This window comes from Benincasa hispida, chromosome 5 (assembly GCF_009727055.1).
Source record: "Benincasa hispida cultivar B227 chromosome 5, ASM972705v1, whole genome shotgun sequence".
Classification (NCBI taxonomy): domain Eukaryota; kingdom Viridiplantae; phylum Streptophyta; class Magnoliopsida; order Cucurbitales; family Cucurbitaceae; genus Benincasa; species Benincasa hispida.
In genome coordinates, this window is record NC_052353.1 from 21819291 (window position 1) to 21835844 (window position 16554).

General features: G+C 41.6%; 1 protein-coding gene across 1 annotated transcript; it reads right to left on the reverse strand.

The window, feature by feature from the left end:
* Positions 1-13902: 13902 nt before the first annotated feature.
* On the reverse strand, positions 13903-14745 carry LOC120077255. Its single transcript, XM_039031151.1, has 2 exons — positions 14484-14745; positions 13903-14375 (listed from the first exon to the last, which is right to left on the reverse strand). The coding sequence occupies exons 1-2, from the start codon at positions 14743-14745 to the stop codon at positions 13903-13905; spliced, it is 735 nt and encodes a 244-aa protein (XP_038887079.1).
* Between the last annotated feature and the right edge of the window lie 1809 nt (positions 14746-16554).

Consider the following 16554-nt stretch of genomic DNA (forward strand, 5'->3'; position numbering starts at 1 on the left):
CACCACAGACATGTAGGAGCGCGGCCGATTACTGAGAGGTGTACGCCAAGAGAAGAGCGGAATAGTATTTGTACCTTCAATCCTATTAAGAACTTGCGTTGTTTGTATTATTTATCTTTCTCTTTCTATTCTGTTCATAAGACTTGTCGTCGCATCCCATGTCTTTGCATAACATTCAAAGGCAGCCTTAATCCCAACATCTTGTACATGAAATCTATATCTTGTATCATCTAGCTTAGGTTTACTGTATTTATATGTTTTTATCGCATCTTTGTTGCTTCCCTTTATTTTATTGCAATTTATATACTTATACAAACTCATTTTTAAAGATTGAAAACCTGATCGCATATATCATGAACGTACAGCAATAACCTAAACCATTCCCTATGTTCGACCTTGGATCACACCGAGAAACTTGTGGTGAAATTACACTTGGTTCTATCGTAAGGAAACTTGTAACAACGCATGACATACTACATGAACATCCATAATTAATGAATAACTAGAAGTAGTATCGCATCATTGTGAGCAATTTATATCATCAATCCAAATCTGTTACAGTCCACCTACCCTTGGATGTACAATGCATGGCACATAGTCAACACATAACACCAATGCATAGCAACCTTTTGGGTCGTCTTGGTTCTTAACCACAAGGCATAGCTCACCATCAAATCTCTTATGTCCAACACAACCCACCTCATTAACCTTGTTACCACAAGCCTTAACAACGCAAGGGCAAATCACTATGCGTCCAACTTAGCTCGTTACATCGCATAGCTTATACCTTAGTAAGGCCGCTGCATCCATCGTATCCATCGCATCCATTGCCACATGCCTCTATCGCATACTACCAACACATTCCTTCGACCGCATGCCTCCATGGCATTCCTTCGGCCGCATGCCTCCATCGCATACTACCAACGCATTCCTTCAGCCGCATGACTCCATCGCATACTACCAACGCATTCCTTTGGCCGCATATGCACACACCATTGGCCGCATACCTTCGGCCACATCATCGCACGTCCTCGGCCGCACACTATCGCGTAACAAGGTCATCCCAGACCACCAACACATAACACTATCGCATGACATCAACGCATAGCACCGCGCGCATGTCATCAACACATCCCTTCGGCCACAACCCATCGACCGCATACTCTCGCGTCCAATGCATTCATCGTGTTCGCCTCCATCGCCGCATGCCTCTATTGCTGCATGCCATCCATCGATGCATGCCTTGCACCGCGTCATCACATGCCCTCGTATCATCACATGCCCTTGCACCGCATGCCGTCGCACCACCGCAACCTACCAATGCATCTCCTTCGGCTGCATGCCTTCGGCCGCATAGACGCATACCATGGTGTCCAACACATCCATCGCAGCCGTCGCACCCCATGTGTTGATCTAACCTTCAAAAGCAGTGGCTGCCGCATGCGTTATTCTTGGCCCTACTTCAATCTCTCTCCATGCCCAAGTAACCTCTCAAAACTTTATGGCCAACGCATGGCACCACATTAACGCATTGTCCAACATTTGGCCATTTTTCTCCTTGGCTTCCAACGCATGACAACTCTTCGTAATGCCCCTTGCCAATATTTTGTCCAATCATGCGTCCAACCTTACAAACGCATGGTTTCCTTCTCAACTTATGCGTTAATGTCTCTTAACACTTCACGCATGGGTCCTTTTTTGACCTTACACTTAGCCAATATTTCATCAATTAATGCTTAACTCAAAACTACTCAAGGAAAATCTATACAACACTTAGAAATTTCCTTCTCTTCAACATAGGATTTAACTTTCACTTAGTTAATTTCCTTAATCACCTATTAAGTAAGGAAAATGGAAATCCGAGTTTCACAGACGACATCTTCACCTGTGAGAGCAGATGTGAAGATGTTAATCCGCCTATCGAGAGAAGGTTGGAAGAATGCGTTAACTAAAGCGAGAAGTATTTCTAGAAATGGAAACAACCTTGCGTTCATCACATTCATCCCTGTTTCACTATAGATGTATGGGAACGCGGCCGATCACTAAAAGGTGTAAGCCAAGGGAAAGTGAAACCTTAGTTGCGTTCTTAACAAGAATTGACAAACTTGCGATGTCCTTTCCCTCATCCCATTCTCTTTCTGATTCATTCACAAGACTTGTCACCGCATTCACTAGATTATCTTCCACAACTTCACAGCCAGTCCTCAACCGGTATCATTAAGTTTAGACATTTATTTTATCATCGAATTTACTTTAACGCATTTTATTTACAACACAATTTACGTTTCATCGCAATTTACTTTTCTGAACAAAAACCAAATTCTTTATTCTTTATGATAAACCGGTCGCTTATACCATATTAGTATCACATCTAAACAATAACAATCCCCGTGTTCGACCTCTAAGAAACTTGCGTTGGAATTATACTTGGTTCCATCGCAAGAAAACTTATGACACGCATTACATCATCGCATACTACGAAGCATATTATCATCAACGCATACATTTAGAATGTAGTATCGTAACAATATATCTTTATCGCAAAGCACTTGAGCGTATAGAGCATCATCATTTTCATTCATAAGCAACGCATTAGATAAAGATTATATAAATTTAATATTACAAGTTTTTGACGCCGTTGCTGGGGACAAGAGCTTGATTCATTCATTCATTAGTAGTGCATAAGCGATATAGCATAACATTTTATTTTTATCGTTACCAAGTTTTTGGCGCCGTTGTCGGGGATTGGTAAAGTTTAGTGTTGAATATCTTTTGTGGTATTTTGCAAGACAGATCTCTGCTCTACTGTCATTTTATCGTGGAGAGCAGGCTAACGGTTTATGAGTATTGGGACTGATCTAGAATTCGAAGCTAACCCAGAGATCGAGCTTACTTTTTGTGCATAAGCATGCCAGAACCGAATTAGGTGAAGAAGGAACATGGCGAATAATAACGAAAGGCCCGATGGAAATCAAGGGGTTAATCGGTCAGCACAAGATCCTGTTTTTCTTGTTGCCGACCGCAACATCCCGATGAGAAACTATGCGGTGCCAAATCTATATGACTTCTTGCTCAAAATTTCAAGACCAATGGTTAAGAAGAATGCACGCTTTGAGATTATGCCAGTCATGCTTCAAATGATCCAGAATGCGGGACAGTTTGGAGGTATGCTAGGTGAAGACCCGTAGGCATATTTGACTAGCTTCGTGGAGATGTGCAATACTTTCTCCATTCCTGGCGTTACTCCTGAGGGAGTTAGATTATACCTCTTCCCGTACACACTGAGGGATGAGGCGAAAGGTGGGCTCATTCTTTAGAGCCAAACGAAATTACTTCATAGGACCAGTTGGTAGAGTGGTTTATGAAGAAATTCTTCCCATCAGCCGTCATCCCAAGAAGACGGAGGAATGTGTTGAATTTTGAGCAAATGGAAAACGAGACTCTGAGCACTACCTAGGTGCAATTAAGAAGATTAGTGATAAATTGTCCGCACATCAGGATTCCCGATTGCGTTTTGATGTAGGCCTTCTATAATGGCTTGGATCCATCAACGCAAGCTGTTGTTGATGCCTTCGCAGTAGGAGGATTTATGGACAAGACCTACACTGAAACCAAGGTCATCCTGGATCACATTTCACGAAACACAGATGACTGGGTGGACAACGGGTACGGGGGAAGAGGCCTCGAGAGAAGAAGAACAGAAAATGCCATTGTATCAGCTGATACAATGACAACCTTGGCCACGCAAATGGCCGCTGTGTCCTCTCTCCTCCAGACGATGGCAAGAAATCAAGGAACCCTCTCTCAGGGTGCAGCACAACCCAATGCGCTGGCACAAGTGGCAGCAATCAGCTATGCACAATGTGGAGGGGGGGTGTGGGTGGGGGTTCATTCAGCAGAAATGTGCCCATCGAACCTGCAACCAGTGTATGCCATTCAGAATAACCCGTACAACAACACATATAATCCGGGTTGGCTGAATCACCCTAACTTCAGTTGGGGAGGTAACAACGACCAAGGAGCCAGAAAAATTCACAGAACAACTCTAGGAATCGAGGAAACCCTCCAGTTTTTCACCAAGGTCTGAATCAGAATCACCAACGGCAATCGCACAACCAACCTTCCACATCAAACACCTTTATAAATTCATCATCCTTGGAAGCCCTGCTGAAGCAGTACATCGAGAAAAATGATGCAGTCATGCAGTCGCAGGCGTCTTCCATAAGGAATTTGGAGGTCCAAGTAAGGCAACTGGCAACCGAGCTTCGCAATAGAACACCAGGAACGCTGCCAAGTAATTCAGAAGCCCCTAGATCTAATGGGAAGGAACAATGTCAGTAGTGATATTGTGCAGGCATGTTTGACCGCTTGCAGGGATGTGGATTGCGGTAATCTTGAGGAACTTGTCTTTCAACAACATCCCTAACATCTATCTTTATCGCTTTCTTTATCGCTTTTCCTACTGCTTACTTTATTGCGTTATTAATGTTTTCCTAAATTAGTCTTTACCGCTTACTTGAATTTACTTCCACTTTAATTCCTGTTGCATTAATTTCATGCTTTGTTGAATTTATTTACATTCCTGCCTTAATTTGCATTGAACCTAATTGTTGTGAATGATTAATAAAAAGAAAATGAACACGGCAAAGGCTTATCAACTTGGATTCCGGGATAAGCATTGCGTTGTTGATTAAACAAAAATATAACAAAAAATAATAAAAAAATAACATCGGTATGCATTACGACGGCAGGTGTATCTTGCGCTGATAGATACACTTTGCGCCCATCTTGCACAAATGTATTGCGTTGACGGATGAGTTGCACGCGTATGTACACTATGTCGAGGTAGTGTTGTGCTGGTAGAAATACCGTGTGCCCGTCCTCCAGAAATGCACTGAGTTGAGGGGTGTGTTGCGCTAATGCATACGTTGTGCCCGTCCTCCACCAATATGCATTTGCGGTAACGGATGCATTGCATTAAACTTTAACATTACGCCCGTCCGAATAATAAAAAAAAAGATAAAATCTTCACAGAGAGAGTAGTCGAATCGTTTAAGCTTCCAAGGAATTATGACTTAGCAGACGAAATGACGTCCTTTCTGGTAAATCATAATGGGAGGGAGCGGCAGCAGGCTTTTTGAGAATATCGAAGCCTGCCACGCAGAGATTGCGTTGAGCCAATCAAGGCCCAACCTATAAATCTCACCCTCTTTCAACCGAGGAGCTTATTTGAATCTCTCGCCCTAAAATTCTGCATACCTGTTCCCCTTCCGATTTCCTTCCTAAGTCCTAAGAAATTTCCAACTCTTTCACACAACTAAAACCATGGCCGACCAATCTTCACACTCATCTTCCCTACCATCATCCCCTTCCCAAGCCCCCATCACAGCATGAGAGGCGGCATTCCTTGCTACTAGCCACCGCCTCGCCACCCAGCCCAAGCTTTCATTAAGAATAATCGAAAAACCCCGACAAAAGACCTCTATAGCCAAACCACTCACTATCCGAGAGGGGCCAAGCACGGAGAATGCCCCTGCCACCGGACCTGAGGTGGTGCTTTGAGTACCTTCGATAGAAAGTGAGTTGAAGCGAAGGGACGATAAAGAGGTATTTGGGAGTATTTTAAAGTACTAGTGGAAAGGGTGGGAAGGGGGGCTACCGGCAACTGGAGTTGTAAACTAGCCCCTGCTTTCAGAGGAGGAAATGGCAGAAGCTTCGCAGAGAAGAGCCCTGGCTATTGCGAATCCTAAGGAGACTGTTCCAATAGACTCCAATGAGGGACCCATCAGGGCCGTTTTGGAGGTGGTAGGAGTGAAGAAGCAGTGGGGGGCGGCCGAAGGGAAGAAGAAGAGAAAAAGAAAATAAAAATGGGTAGAAGGAGATAAAGCTGCCCGACCGAAGAAGGAGAAGAAAGAAAAGAAGACGAGTGAAAAGAAACAACACAGGCGAGAAGAAAACTCCTGAAGAAGGAAGAGAAGAGAAAGAGGGTAGAAAGCCCAAATTTTGACGGAGAATCCACCACCACAAGGGTGGAAGAGGGGATGTCAACGCAAATCAGAGCATCAGTGAAACCTCAAGTTTCATCATCGCATATCAGAATGGTTGCGTCTAAAGATAGAGAAGACCCTGACATTACCCCTCTGATGCGGTGTCACAAGGAGAATGTGCCACAAGGGTCTACAAGTGACACACTATTCTTACAGCGCATAGCAGAAGAAGAGGAAAGAAGAAAAAGAGAAGCATAGAAGAAACAAGAAAAGATGTCACGAGCGTGCCAAATCATTGCATCAGGCGATTTGGCTAGAAAACTGCACGACGAAGACGTGCACTGTGACAATGCAAGGGTGGCAGAAGAAGAAAGATGAAAGCTCGAGGATGAGCAATGCATTTTGCTTGCCTCGGAGTAGTTTGAGAAAGAAATGAGAGAAGAAGAAGAAGAAGAAGAGAAGAAGGAGGAGGAAAAGGAAAAACGACGCAAAGAAAATGTGCAGTGCATCAGAGAAAATAAGAGAAAAGAAGTGGAGGAATGGAAAAGGGAAGAAGAAAAGAAATGCAATGAAAGGGAACACAAACAAAGACAAAAATCTTGTGTTGTGTCTGCTCAAGACAAGGGCAAAGCTAAAGTTGAGAGCAGTGAGCTTGCGTTGACCAGGAGACACCCATCAACAAAGAAAGAAAATGATGATATGATGATGGAAATGGGTTTCTTCCTTGCGTCGACGCCACTATCAAATCTGATCACAAGTGTAGTGTTGGAACATGGGTGGGAGACTTTCTGCCAATGTCCCTCCATTATTAGTCTTATGGTAGTGAGGGCCTTTTATCACGGCTAGCTCCATGACACTGGAGATGCGATGATCATTAAAGGGTGGACAGTGCCATTGAGCGCAAAGGACATCAATGAGCTCTACATGTTGAAGAACATCCCGGAAGCACCAGGTAACAAGATAATTGATGATCCTGATGAAGTACACATGGAGGATCCGCTGAAAGTATTAATGCAATTGGGCACCTAGTGATTGGTATCATTAACAGGCATTAAGACCCTTGCCTCTAACAAGCTGTTCCTCGAGGCTCGACTTTGGGTATACTTGGTGAAACGACGACTCATCCCAACAACGCATGATAGAACAATTTCAAGGGATCGAGTGATGGCCACATATTGTATCACGCGAGGCATTCCGATTTTTGAATGTAGGCCAACTGATTGCAAAGCAGATTCGAGGCTTTGTTGGCCATGTGATGAGGCCAATACTTCTTTTCGTGGACGATTTTGAGCCTGTGCCTCTCTATGGGCGTAGGCATTGACAAAGAGCCCATGTTGAAGTCCACGGCCCTCCATTATGAAGATCCTAAGAATGCTTCTCAAAGATTCCCCAAATTGCCCCGAGCTTTCACCCCCAAGGCCCCTCATAGATCTAAATGCACTACAACAACCCAAGCCAAAGAAACAACACCGAAAATGATAAAGGAAAGGAAAAAACTCCAAGAACAATCACCGCAAGAGGCAAACCCAAACTACCCTTGGACCCTTGCCTTTAATCATTTCACCCGCCTAGCCCTCCAATAGAACCCCTTTCCCCTCTTCCAGAACACTTCACCAACCTCCTCCTTGCTTCAGATTCAAACCACCCATTCTTAGCACGTCTCCCCACCATTCCATCTCCACCTCACTTCTTCACCTTTCATCGTCGCATTGTTGACGACCCACACGGTTTGGGTCAGCAGGGCCTTCCGCTCAACCTCAAACCATTGCTGGTGGAACATCGACGGCGTAACCCACCATCGTAACCCTTGCTGCTGACTTAGCAGAAATGTGGTCTCTCTTCTCTCATCAACTTAACTTCTTCCACCAAGCAATAACGGAGTTGCAGGAGAGCAACGTAGAATTGTAACACAATAATACAATGGTGCGGTAGGTGATGATTAATATTCAACGCAATATCTTTACCATTCGCCTGAACCAAATACAGATGGAAGAGGGCAACCATGAGTACTTTAATTTTCTAACGGCTTATTTACATGGTCCCATGGTGCATCCCCATCTACAGCAACCTCTGCAGTTTCAAGAAACGCCTCAATGCGCTCCTCTGCAACATCCTTCTCAAGATCCCCCGCCGTAACTCTAAATTTGGGGGTGTGCCACCTTCTCTGCAATTCTACAATTTTTCTTTGCGGCCATTCATTCATTATTTTTTTTATAGATGCTATACCTTGTATTCTTTTGTACATGCTACAATTTTGTGTTGCGATATTTATAATTCTTTGTATACTTAGACAAATTTTTTACAACTGAATAATTATTCTTTCCACATGCGTTAGCCTCTTTACTTTTATCATCCTTTATCAATTATTACGGTAATTCTTGTCTTTTTATTTTGTGTTGTTAATTGCGCTGCCATGATGAGTAGTATGCATACCGTTAGCAATATTTCTTTATACATTGCATTTTCTGACTAACACTTAGACAATTCATCGCAATAGCTCTACTTTACCTTATCTATTTCAAGACTCTGCTCAAACCTTCTTTTCAAAATTTTGACCAAGTGTTTTGTCTTTTCTGTCCAAAACAATGCAATGAGGACCTTATGTATATTTACATTTGAGGGTGGGGAAGGTCTGAGTAGATGCGATCAAGCGGATGCGGTCATATCAGGCAAATGCGTTCATCATCATTATAAAAAAAAATCATAAAAACTCCACTATCAACGCAAGGGAAAATCCCAAATATCCCAACCTGATAAGAGTTAAGTCGTGAAAGGAACTTGCTCATAGTTGGATGTTCGCATGACACCCATGGGAGCAAGTCAAAACGGAGATAAGTTTCCAGGATCGATGCAATAGGAAAAAAAAAATAAAGAAAGAAAATAGAGAAAATAAGGATAAAAGAGACTCATCTGACAAGAAAAAGTAAAACTTGGTTGAGGATCAAGAGTTGAAGTTGAGATTGGTACACAACCGAAGTTAGATGCTCAAATGACACCCGTGGGAGCAAATCAAAACGAAGGGTGTAACCATTATCAACATTCTCTAATAAGATGACGCAAACCAGGCCACCGCATAAAGACGCACTTCGTTGTTTTTGCAAGAAGAGGTAAAACGTTCTTCTCAAAACTAGAAGGAAACTTTTGGTAGAGGTTTGTTTTAGATAAGAATAAAGTAGAGCATATGATGAAATGTTAAAGGATAGAAGGAACTTGCGGTGTTAAGTAATTTTGTAGAGGTGGAGAATTCAGAGTAGCCGATCGACGCAAAGTTAGGATGGGAATTGAGCGGAATTGCCTTAGTTGAGGATATGCTTAAGGACAAGCATATATCTAAATTTAGGAGTGTGATAACTTGTAGAAATACAAGTTATTTATGTTGTTTTATTTAGATTATACAGCAAAAAGAAGGAAAAGTTGCTTTGACAGTATAAAAATTGGCTTAGAAAAACGAAAAATTGTGAAGTATCGTGAACACACCAACTAACTCCATTGCGATGGCGAAATGGAATGTTCAAGTCTTTGTTTTGCAGGAAATAGGTCACCACATGCATTAATTGCTCAAGGACAAAAATGAACAACTACACCGCATGCGCGATCGATCGAAGATGTGAAGAGGAACACATTCGTGGGAGATTCTAACAAGTGTACAGCTTTTCTGTTGTACGATTCTGACATTTAATCGTGGAGCAGAGCGAACATTTCCATTACGCCATGGAGGGATTTATCAGAATTTCAGTGTGGGACCACTAATACCGAGAGTCAAGGTCTATAAATAGCCTCCTCGAATTCATTGTTAAGGAGGCTGATCTGAAGAGTCATTACAAAGAAAATCCGGGAGAACGACGAGAAGGCTGAAAGGTAAGTCTCCAAGCAAGAAATTCTTCCCATTCCCGAAGCTGAAGCTCTGTGCAAGAGGTCACTTCTACCGAGAAAGCAAGCCTGAGAGGGAAGCTTTCCACTCCATCTCATCCACAGGCCGACAAGCACAATGTCTCCGATCGGGATCTGTGTCAAGACATTAACACTCTTTTCGTATTTGTTTCTATTCTTTCATTCATCTACTGTGTTCATCTTTCTTTAATCTTTCATTCACAATCTATACCAAACGCTTAATCTTTAGATTTAATATCATTATCATCATTATTACCATCTCTCTGTTCTTTTCCATACATTCATCATCCATTTTCTCCATCATGTGCCACTAATCCCCTGGGTAAAGGGGAAGGATTAAGTGAATGAGTTAATCTTTGTTAAGGAAATCGGCTGAGTTTAGCTAAAGCATGCTCAACGACATCTTTACCTATGAAAGCAAAAGTGAAGATGTTATTCCACCTATCGAGAGAAGGTTGGAAGAATGGGTTATCTAAAGTGAGAAGTATTTCCAGATATGGAAACAACCTTGCGTTCATCACGTTCATCCTTGTTTCACCATAGACGTATGGGAACGCGACCGATCACTGAAAGGTGTAAGCCAAGGGAAAGCGGAATCTTAGTTGCGTCCTCAACAAGAATTGACAAACTTGCAATGTCTTTCCCTCAACCCATTCTCTTTCTGATTCATTCACAAGACTTGCCATTGTATTCACTAGATTATCTTGCACAACTTCACAGCCAGTCCTCAACCTGTATCATTAATAGTTAAACATTTATTTTATCATCGCAATTTACTTTAACGCATTTTATTTACAACGGAATTTATGTTTCATCGCAATTTACTTTTCTGCACAAAAACCAAATTCTTTATTCTTTATGATAAACTGGTCGCTTATACCACATTAGTATCGCATCTAAACAACAAAAATTCTCGTGTTCGACCTCAGGTCACTCTGAGAAACTTGCGTTGGAATTATACTATGTTCCAGTGCATGAAAACTTGTGACACGAATTACATCATCGCATACTACGAAGCAGTCATCATCAATGCATATATTTAGTACGTAGTATCGCAACAATATATCTTTATCGCAAAGCACTTGAGTGCATAGAGCATCATCATTTTCATTCATAAGCAACGCATTAGATAAAGATTGTATTAATTTAATATTACAAGTTTTTGTCACCGTTGCCGAGGACAAGAGATTGATTTATTCATTCATCAGTAGTGCATAAGCGATATAGCATGACATTTTATTTTTATCGTTACCAAGTTTTTGTCCTCGACAACGACGCCAAAAACTTGTAGAAATACAAGTTATTCGTGAAAGGAACCTGCTCGTAGTTGGATGTTCGCATGACACCCATGAAAACAAGCCAAAATGAAGGTAGGTTTTCAGGATCGACGCAATAGAAAAAAAAAGGGAGAAAATAGGAATAAAAGAGACAACTCCTCTGACCAACAAAAGTAAAACTTGGCTGAGGATCAAATGTTGAAGTTAAGATTGATACATAACCGTGGTTGGATGCTCGCATGACACCCGTGGGAGCAATCCAAAACGAAGGGTGTAATCATGATCAACATTCTCTAATAAGATGATGCAAACCAGGCCACTGCATAAAGACGCACTTTGTTGTTTTTGCAAGAAGAGATAAAACATTCTTCTCAAAACTAGAAGGGAACTTTGGGTAGAGGTTTGTTCTAGATAAGAATAAAGTAGAGCATGTGAAGAATTGTTTAAGGATAGAAGGAACTTGCGGTGTTGATTAATTTTGTAGAGGTGGAGCATTCGGAGTAGCCGATCGACGCAAAGTTAGGATGGGAGTTGAGTGGAATTGCCTTAGTCGAAGATATGTTTGAGGACAAGCATATATCTAAATTTGGGGGTGTGATAACTTGTAGAAATACAAGTTATTTATACTTTTTTATTTAGATTATGAGGCAAAAAGAAGGAAAAGTTGCATCGATAGTATAAGAATTGGCTTAGAAATACGAAAATTGTAAAGTGTCCTGAACACACCCACTAACCCCATTGCGATGGCGAAATAGAATGTCCAAGTCTTTGTTTTGCAGGAAATAGGTCACTGTATATGTTAATTGCTCAAGGACAAAAATGAACAATGCATCCATACAGCATGCGACAATCGATCAAGAACGTAGAAAGTTCAACGCAATTGCAGCATGCAGCGATCGATCATGGATTTAAGCGATCAACGCATTTCCACCGCATGCTGTAATCAAAACAACTACACTGCATGCGGCGATCGATCGAAGATGTGAAGAGCAACACATTCGCAGGACTTCTGACGTGTAAAGCTTTCTGTTGTATGATTCTGACAGATTGATCATGGAGCAGAGCGGACATTTCCACTACGCCATGGCAGGAATTATCATATTTACAAAGTAAGACCACCAATACAGAGAGCCAAGGTCTATAAATAGCTTCCTTGAATTCATTGTAAAGGAGGCTAGTTTGAAGAGACATTACAAAGAAAATCCGGGAGAATGACGAGACAAGGCTAAAAGGTAAGTCTCTGAGCAAGAAATTCTTCACATTACGAAGCTGAAGCTCTGTGCAAAAGGTCACTTCTACAAGGAAAGCAAGCCTGAGAGGGAAGCTTTCCACTCTATCTCATCCACACGCCGGCAAGCACAACATCTCCAATCGGGATCTGTTTCAAGACATTGACACTCTTTCCAAATTTGTTTCTATTCTTTCATTCATCTACTGTGTTCATCTTTCTTTAATTTTTCATTCTCAATCATGTACCAAATGCTTAATCTTTAGATTTAATATCATTATCGTCATCGTTAGCATCTCTCTTTTCTTTTCCATACATTCATCATCTATTTTCTCCATCATGTGTCACTAATCCCTTGGGTAAAGGGGAAGGATTAAGTGAGTGAGTTAAGCATTGTTAAGGAAATCGGCTGAGTTTAGCTAAAGCATGCTCGACGACATCTTCACCTGTGAGAGCAGAAGTGAAGATGTTATCCCGCCTATGGAGAGAAGGTTGGAAGAATGCATTATCTAAAGCGAGAAATATTTCCAGAGATGGAAACAACCTTGCATTCATCACGTTCATCCCCATTTCACCATAGACGTATGGGAACGCGGTCAATCACTAAAAGGTGTAAGCCAAGGGAAAGCGGAACCTTAGTTACGTCCTCAACAAGAATTGACAAACTTACGATGTCCTTTCCCTCAACCCATTCTCTTTCTGATTCATTCACAAGACTTGTCACCACATTCATTAGATTATCTTGCACAACTTCAAAGCCAGTCCTCACCCTGTATCATTAGTAGTTTAGACATTTATTTTATTAACGCATTTTATTTACAACGCAATTTACTTTTCATCGCAATTTACATTTCTACTAGACCAATTCTTTATTCTTTATGATAAACCAGTCGCATTTACCACCCTAGTATTGCATCTAAACAACAACAATCCCCGTGTTCGACCTCAGGTCAACTTGAGAAACTTGCGTTGGAATTATACTTGGTTCCAGCGCAAGAAAACTTGTGACACGCTCTACATCATCGCATACTACGAAGCATATTATCATCATCGCATACACTTAGAACGTAGTATCGCAACAATATCTTTATCACAAAGCACTTGAGCGCAAAGAGCATCATCATCTTCAGTCCTTAGCGCATAAAAAAAAGATAAAGATAAAGATTATAAAAATTTATTATTACAAGTTTTTGGCGCCGTTGCCAGTGACAAGAGCTTGAATCATTAAGTCATTATTGTGCACATGCTTTACAAAAATAAATTTTTGTTACCAATGGATAAAAAATTATATGAAATTTTAGTAACATGCAAAACATCCCGCAAAACCAAAACCCTCAAACGAAGATAAATTCCCTTTTCGTGCAACAAGTGCGAACAACCCATCTGCAATCCTAATTCGTTCATTACCGGCACTTGGACAATATGAGAGAAACTGATCAGAGGTACCAGTAAGATGGTCTGTCGCCCCTGAGTCAACAATCCAAGATTTTTTTCCGTTAATACTAATAAGACCAAAAGACTAGATATTTCCTGACTGGGCGATGGCACTGACTCCAATCGTACTCAGGCTGGTCGTACTATCTGTTGAGGGTTGCTGCTGAGGATTCTTATTTATCAAGTCACTCACAAGGGCCTGTCCAGATATTGATTTGTCATGTGGCTGGCGATGTTTACTGTTTGGGGGCCGTCCATGTAGCTTCCAACACTGGTCCTTTGTATGCCATAACTTTTTACAATGCTCACGGACCGGAGTGGGCCTTTTATCGCTGTTAATGCTGGAGGACTTAGTGGCAAAAGCATCAGTAGAGGTAATGACTGGGTTATTCCTTTCAATTGATCTATCTTCCTCTAGGCGTATTCCTGAGCAAACTTCCATGAGAGAGGGAGTAGGGCGTTGCCCCAGAATCCGACTCCGAATGGCATCAAACTTCAAATTTAGTATGGCCAGGAAGTCATAGACACGATCTGCTTCTTCAATTTTTGCATACTGTGCTCCGTCATGAGCACATTTCTAGATTGTCTCCTTACAAAGATCCATCTCCTGCCACAAAAGAGTCATTTGATTAATATAGGACTTTACGTCCATAGTGCCTTGCTTACATTCATGTGCCTGTTTTCGTAACGTATAGAGTCGGGATGCATTCTGCCTCTTTGAATAAAATTGTTGAACAACGTCCCAAATATCCTTGGTAGTTGCAGCATAGAGTAACGGTCTGCCAATCTGAGGTTCCATACTGTTAATCAGAACAGATCTCAACAACGAGTCTTCTCCCTTCCAGATCCGCTCCTGAGGGTCTTTTGGAATGGGCTTAGGTATCTCTTCAGTCAAGTATTCAAACTTATGACGTCTTTTCAAGGCCATTCTGATGGATTGAGACTAGGAAAAGTAGTTCTGGCCATTCAATTTCTCTCCAGTAATAAACCCTGCAGAATTTCCCATGGATCCATAAAGGATTTTTATAGTGGGTAAAATAGGGAAAGAATTTATCCAGTTTACAGAGTATATTGGTATGTTGGCCGAGAAATCTGGTTGAGAGTTTGTCCCAAGAATCGTACTGAAATCTGCAAGCTACTGTTGTAGATGGGCAAAACGCCATTGGAGATCACTTGTAGACCCTCAAAAAAGCTGATGTGCAAATCCGACTGCCGGCGCCATCGGAGCAGGCTGCTGATGAGAAGTCGCACGGACTGTTGATTTTGCTCGACGACAGCAAGCAGGACTGGAAGAGATGAAGGTTGCGACTGGCGGGATCTGCTTCGGATGGCTTGTCGCACCAGCTGGGTCGACCGATGAGAGGTGTGGCTAGAGTCCTGCGGTTGGAATCGCGGCAGTTGGGAGTGGTCGAGCGGCTGGAAAACATCAGGGTCGCACGGTTGGTACATCCATGTTGGTTGGGAGTGATCGAGCGGCTAGAAAACGCCAGGGTCGCACGGTTGGACAATTTCTGGTTCGGCTACGGTTGGGATCTGGTCGGTTGGGGATGGACGGCTGGAACTGGGCCGATTAGGGTTAGGGTCTGAAACGGATTGGATGATTTTCGGCAGCGCGGCTTGGAGGTATTGTTCCACGGCTTCCCGAATGGCTTTGGTGATATTGGCTTCCCAACTAGTTCCAATGGAGGTTGCTAATGGAGAATCTAGTCTATTTTCATCAATGATGACTAGGATTTTGTCGCCATGCTCTAATACCATGTTGAAAAAAGAGGAAGAAAGGAACATAAGATTTACATGAAAAACCCTAGATCAGGTAGAAAAAACCACGATAGAGACTGATTTTTATTATTAATTCTGATACACAAAATACAAGAGAATAGACCAAATAAATAGACTAATGGGAAGCCCTAGAGTACATACAATTACTAAAATACCCCTAGGGTTATGAGCTGTTTTTTGACACTAACTACTTACCAACATCATTAAAATACATAAAATGAATTAAAGACCTTCAATGGAAGTAGGAGGAATGCAAGAAAAAAAACACCAATTGTGTCGAGGTACAAGTAAATATTTCTTTGGAGTCCCATTCTTAATCAAGAAAAGAAACCCAAAAAATGTTCTTGAACGTGTGATTTCTACATCCTAACTAAAGCTCTGATCAACAATACTTGCTCACATGGCTGAAATTTTTTTCACAGTAAAAAATTGTAAATACTATCCTATAGAAAACATAAAACTATATTTAATTTCATCCAAATGGTAACCATCTTGAAGCCTAAAGGCTAGATTTTCAACCTATAACTTGGATGCAAAACTACCATGAGGCTTTCTGTGTTCAATATAGTCTAAAATATGTAAGCTGGCTGAAACCCAAAAACCTACGGGACGGGCATAAGCAAAAGGTCTCGCATAGGACAAAATGATCTAGAAGAATAAAGCATTGCATCTTCCTAATTACCAAGTTGAAGTTGAGAAATCTTTAATGCAAGCATGAAGATGGAAGAAGAATTAACTATTATGTACAAGTTAATTAAGTACCCACTTCTCCCCTCATTAACTTTATGCTCACCTCCCGACTGTGATTGACAACTCCTACGTAACCAAGTCGTAGAGGAATCACTTTTCCTAGTAAAGGATTTCGTGCATCTGTAGAATGGAACAAATAAAATCAGAATGCGGATTTTGTCTTAAAAGTATTTAAGTAAAAAATGACTAGACTGAGCAAATGGTATAT

What these genes read in the sequence shown, in the direction of transcription:
- LOC120077255 (XM_039031151.1), bottom strand. Translation starts at nt 14,745, where the DNA reads ATGGCCTTGAAAAGACGTCATAAGTTTGAATACTTGACTGAAGAGATA. An exon ending in ACGAAAACAGGCACATGAAT is followed by an intron (nt 14,376 to 14,483) that starts GTAAGCAAGGCA and finishes CTCATGACGGAG; the next exon opens with CACAGTATGCAAAAATTGAA.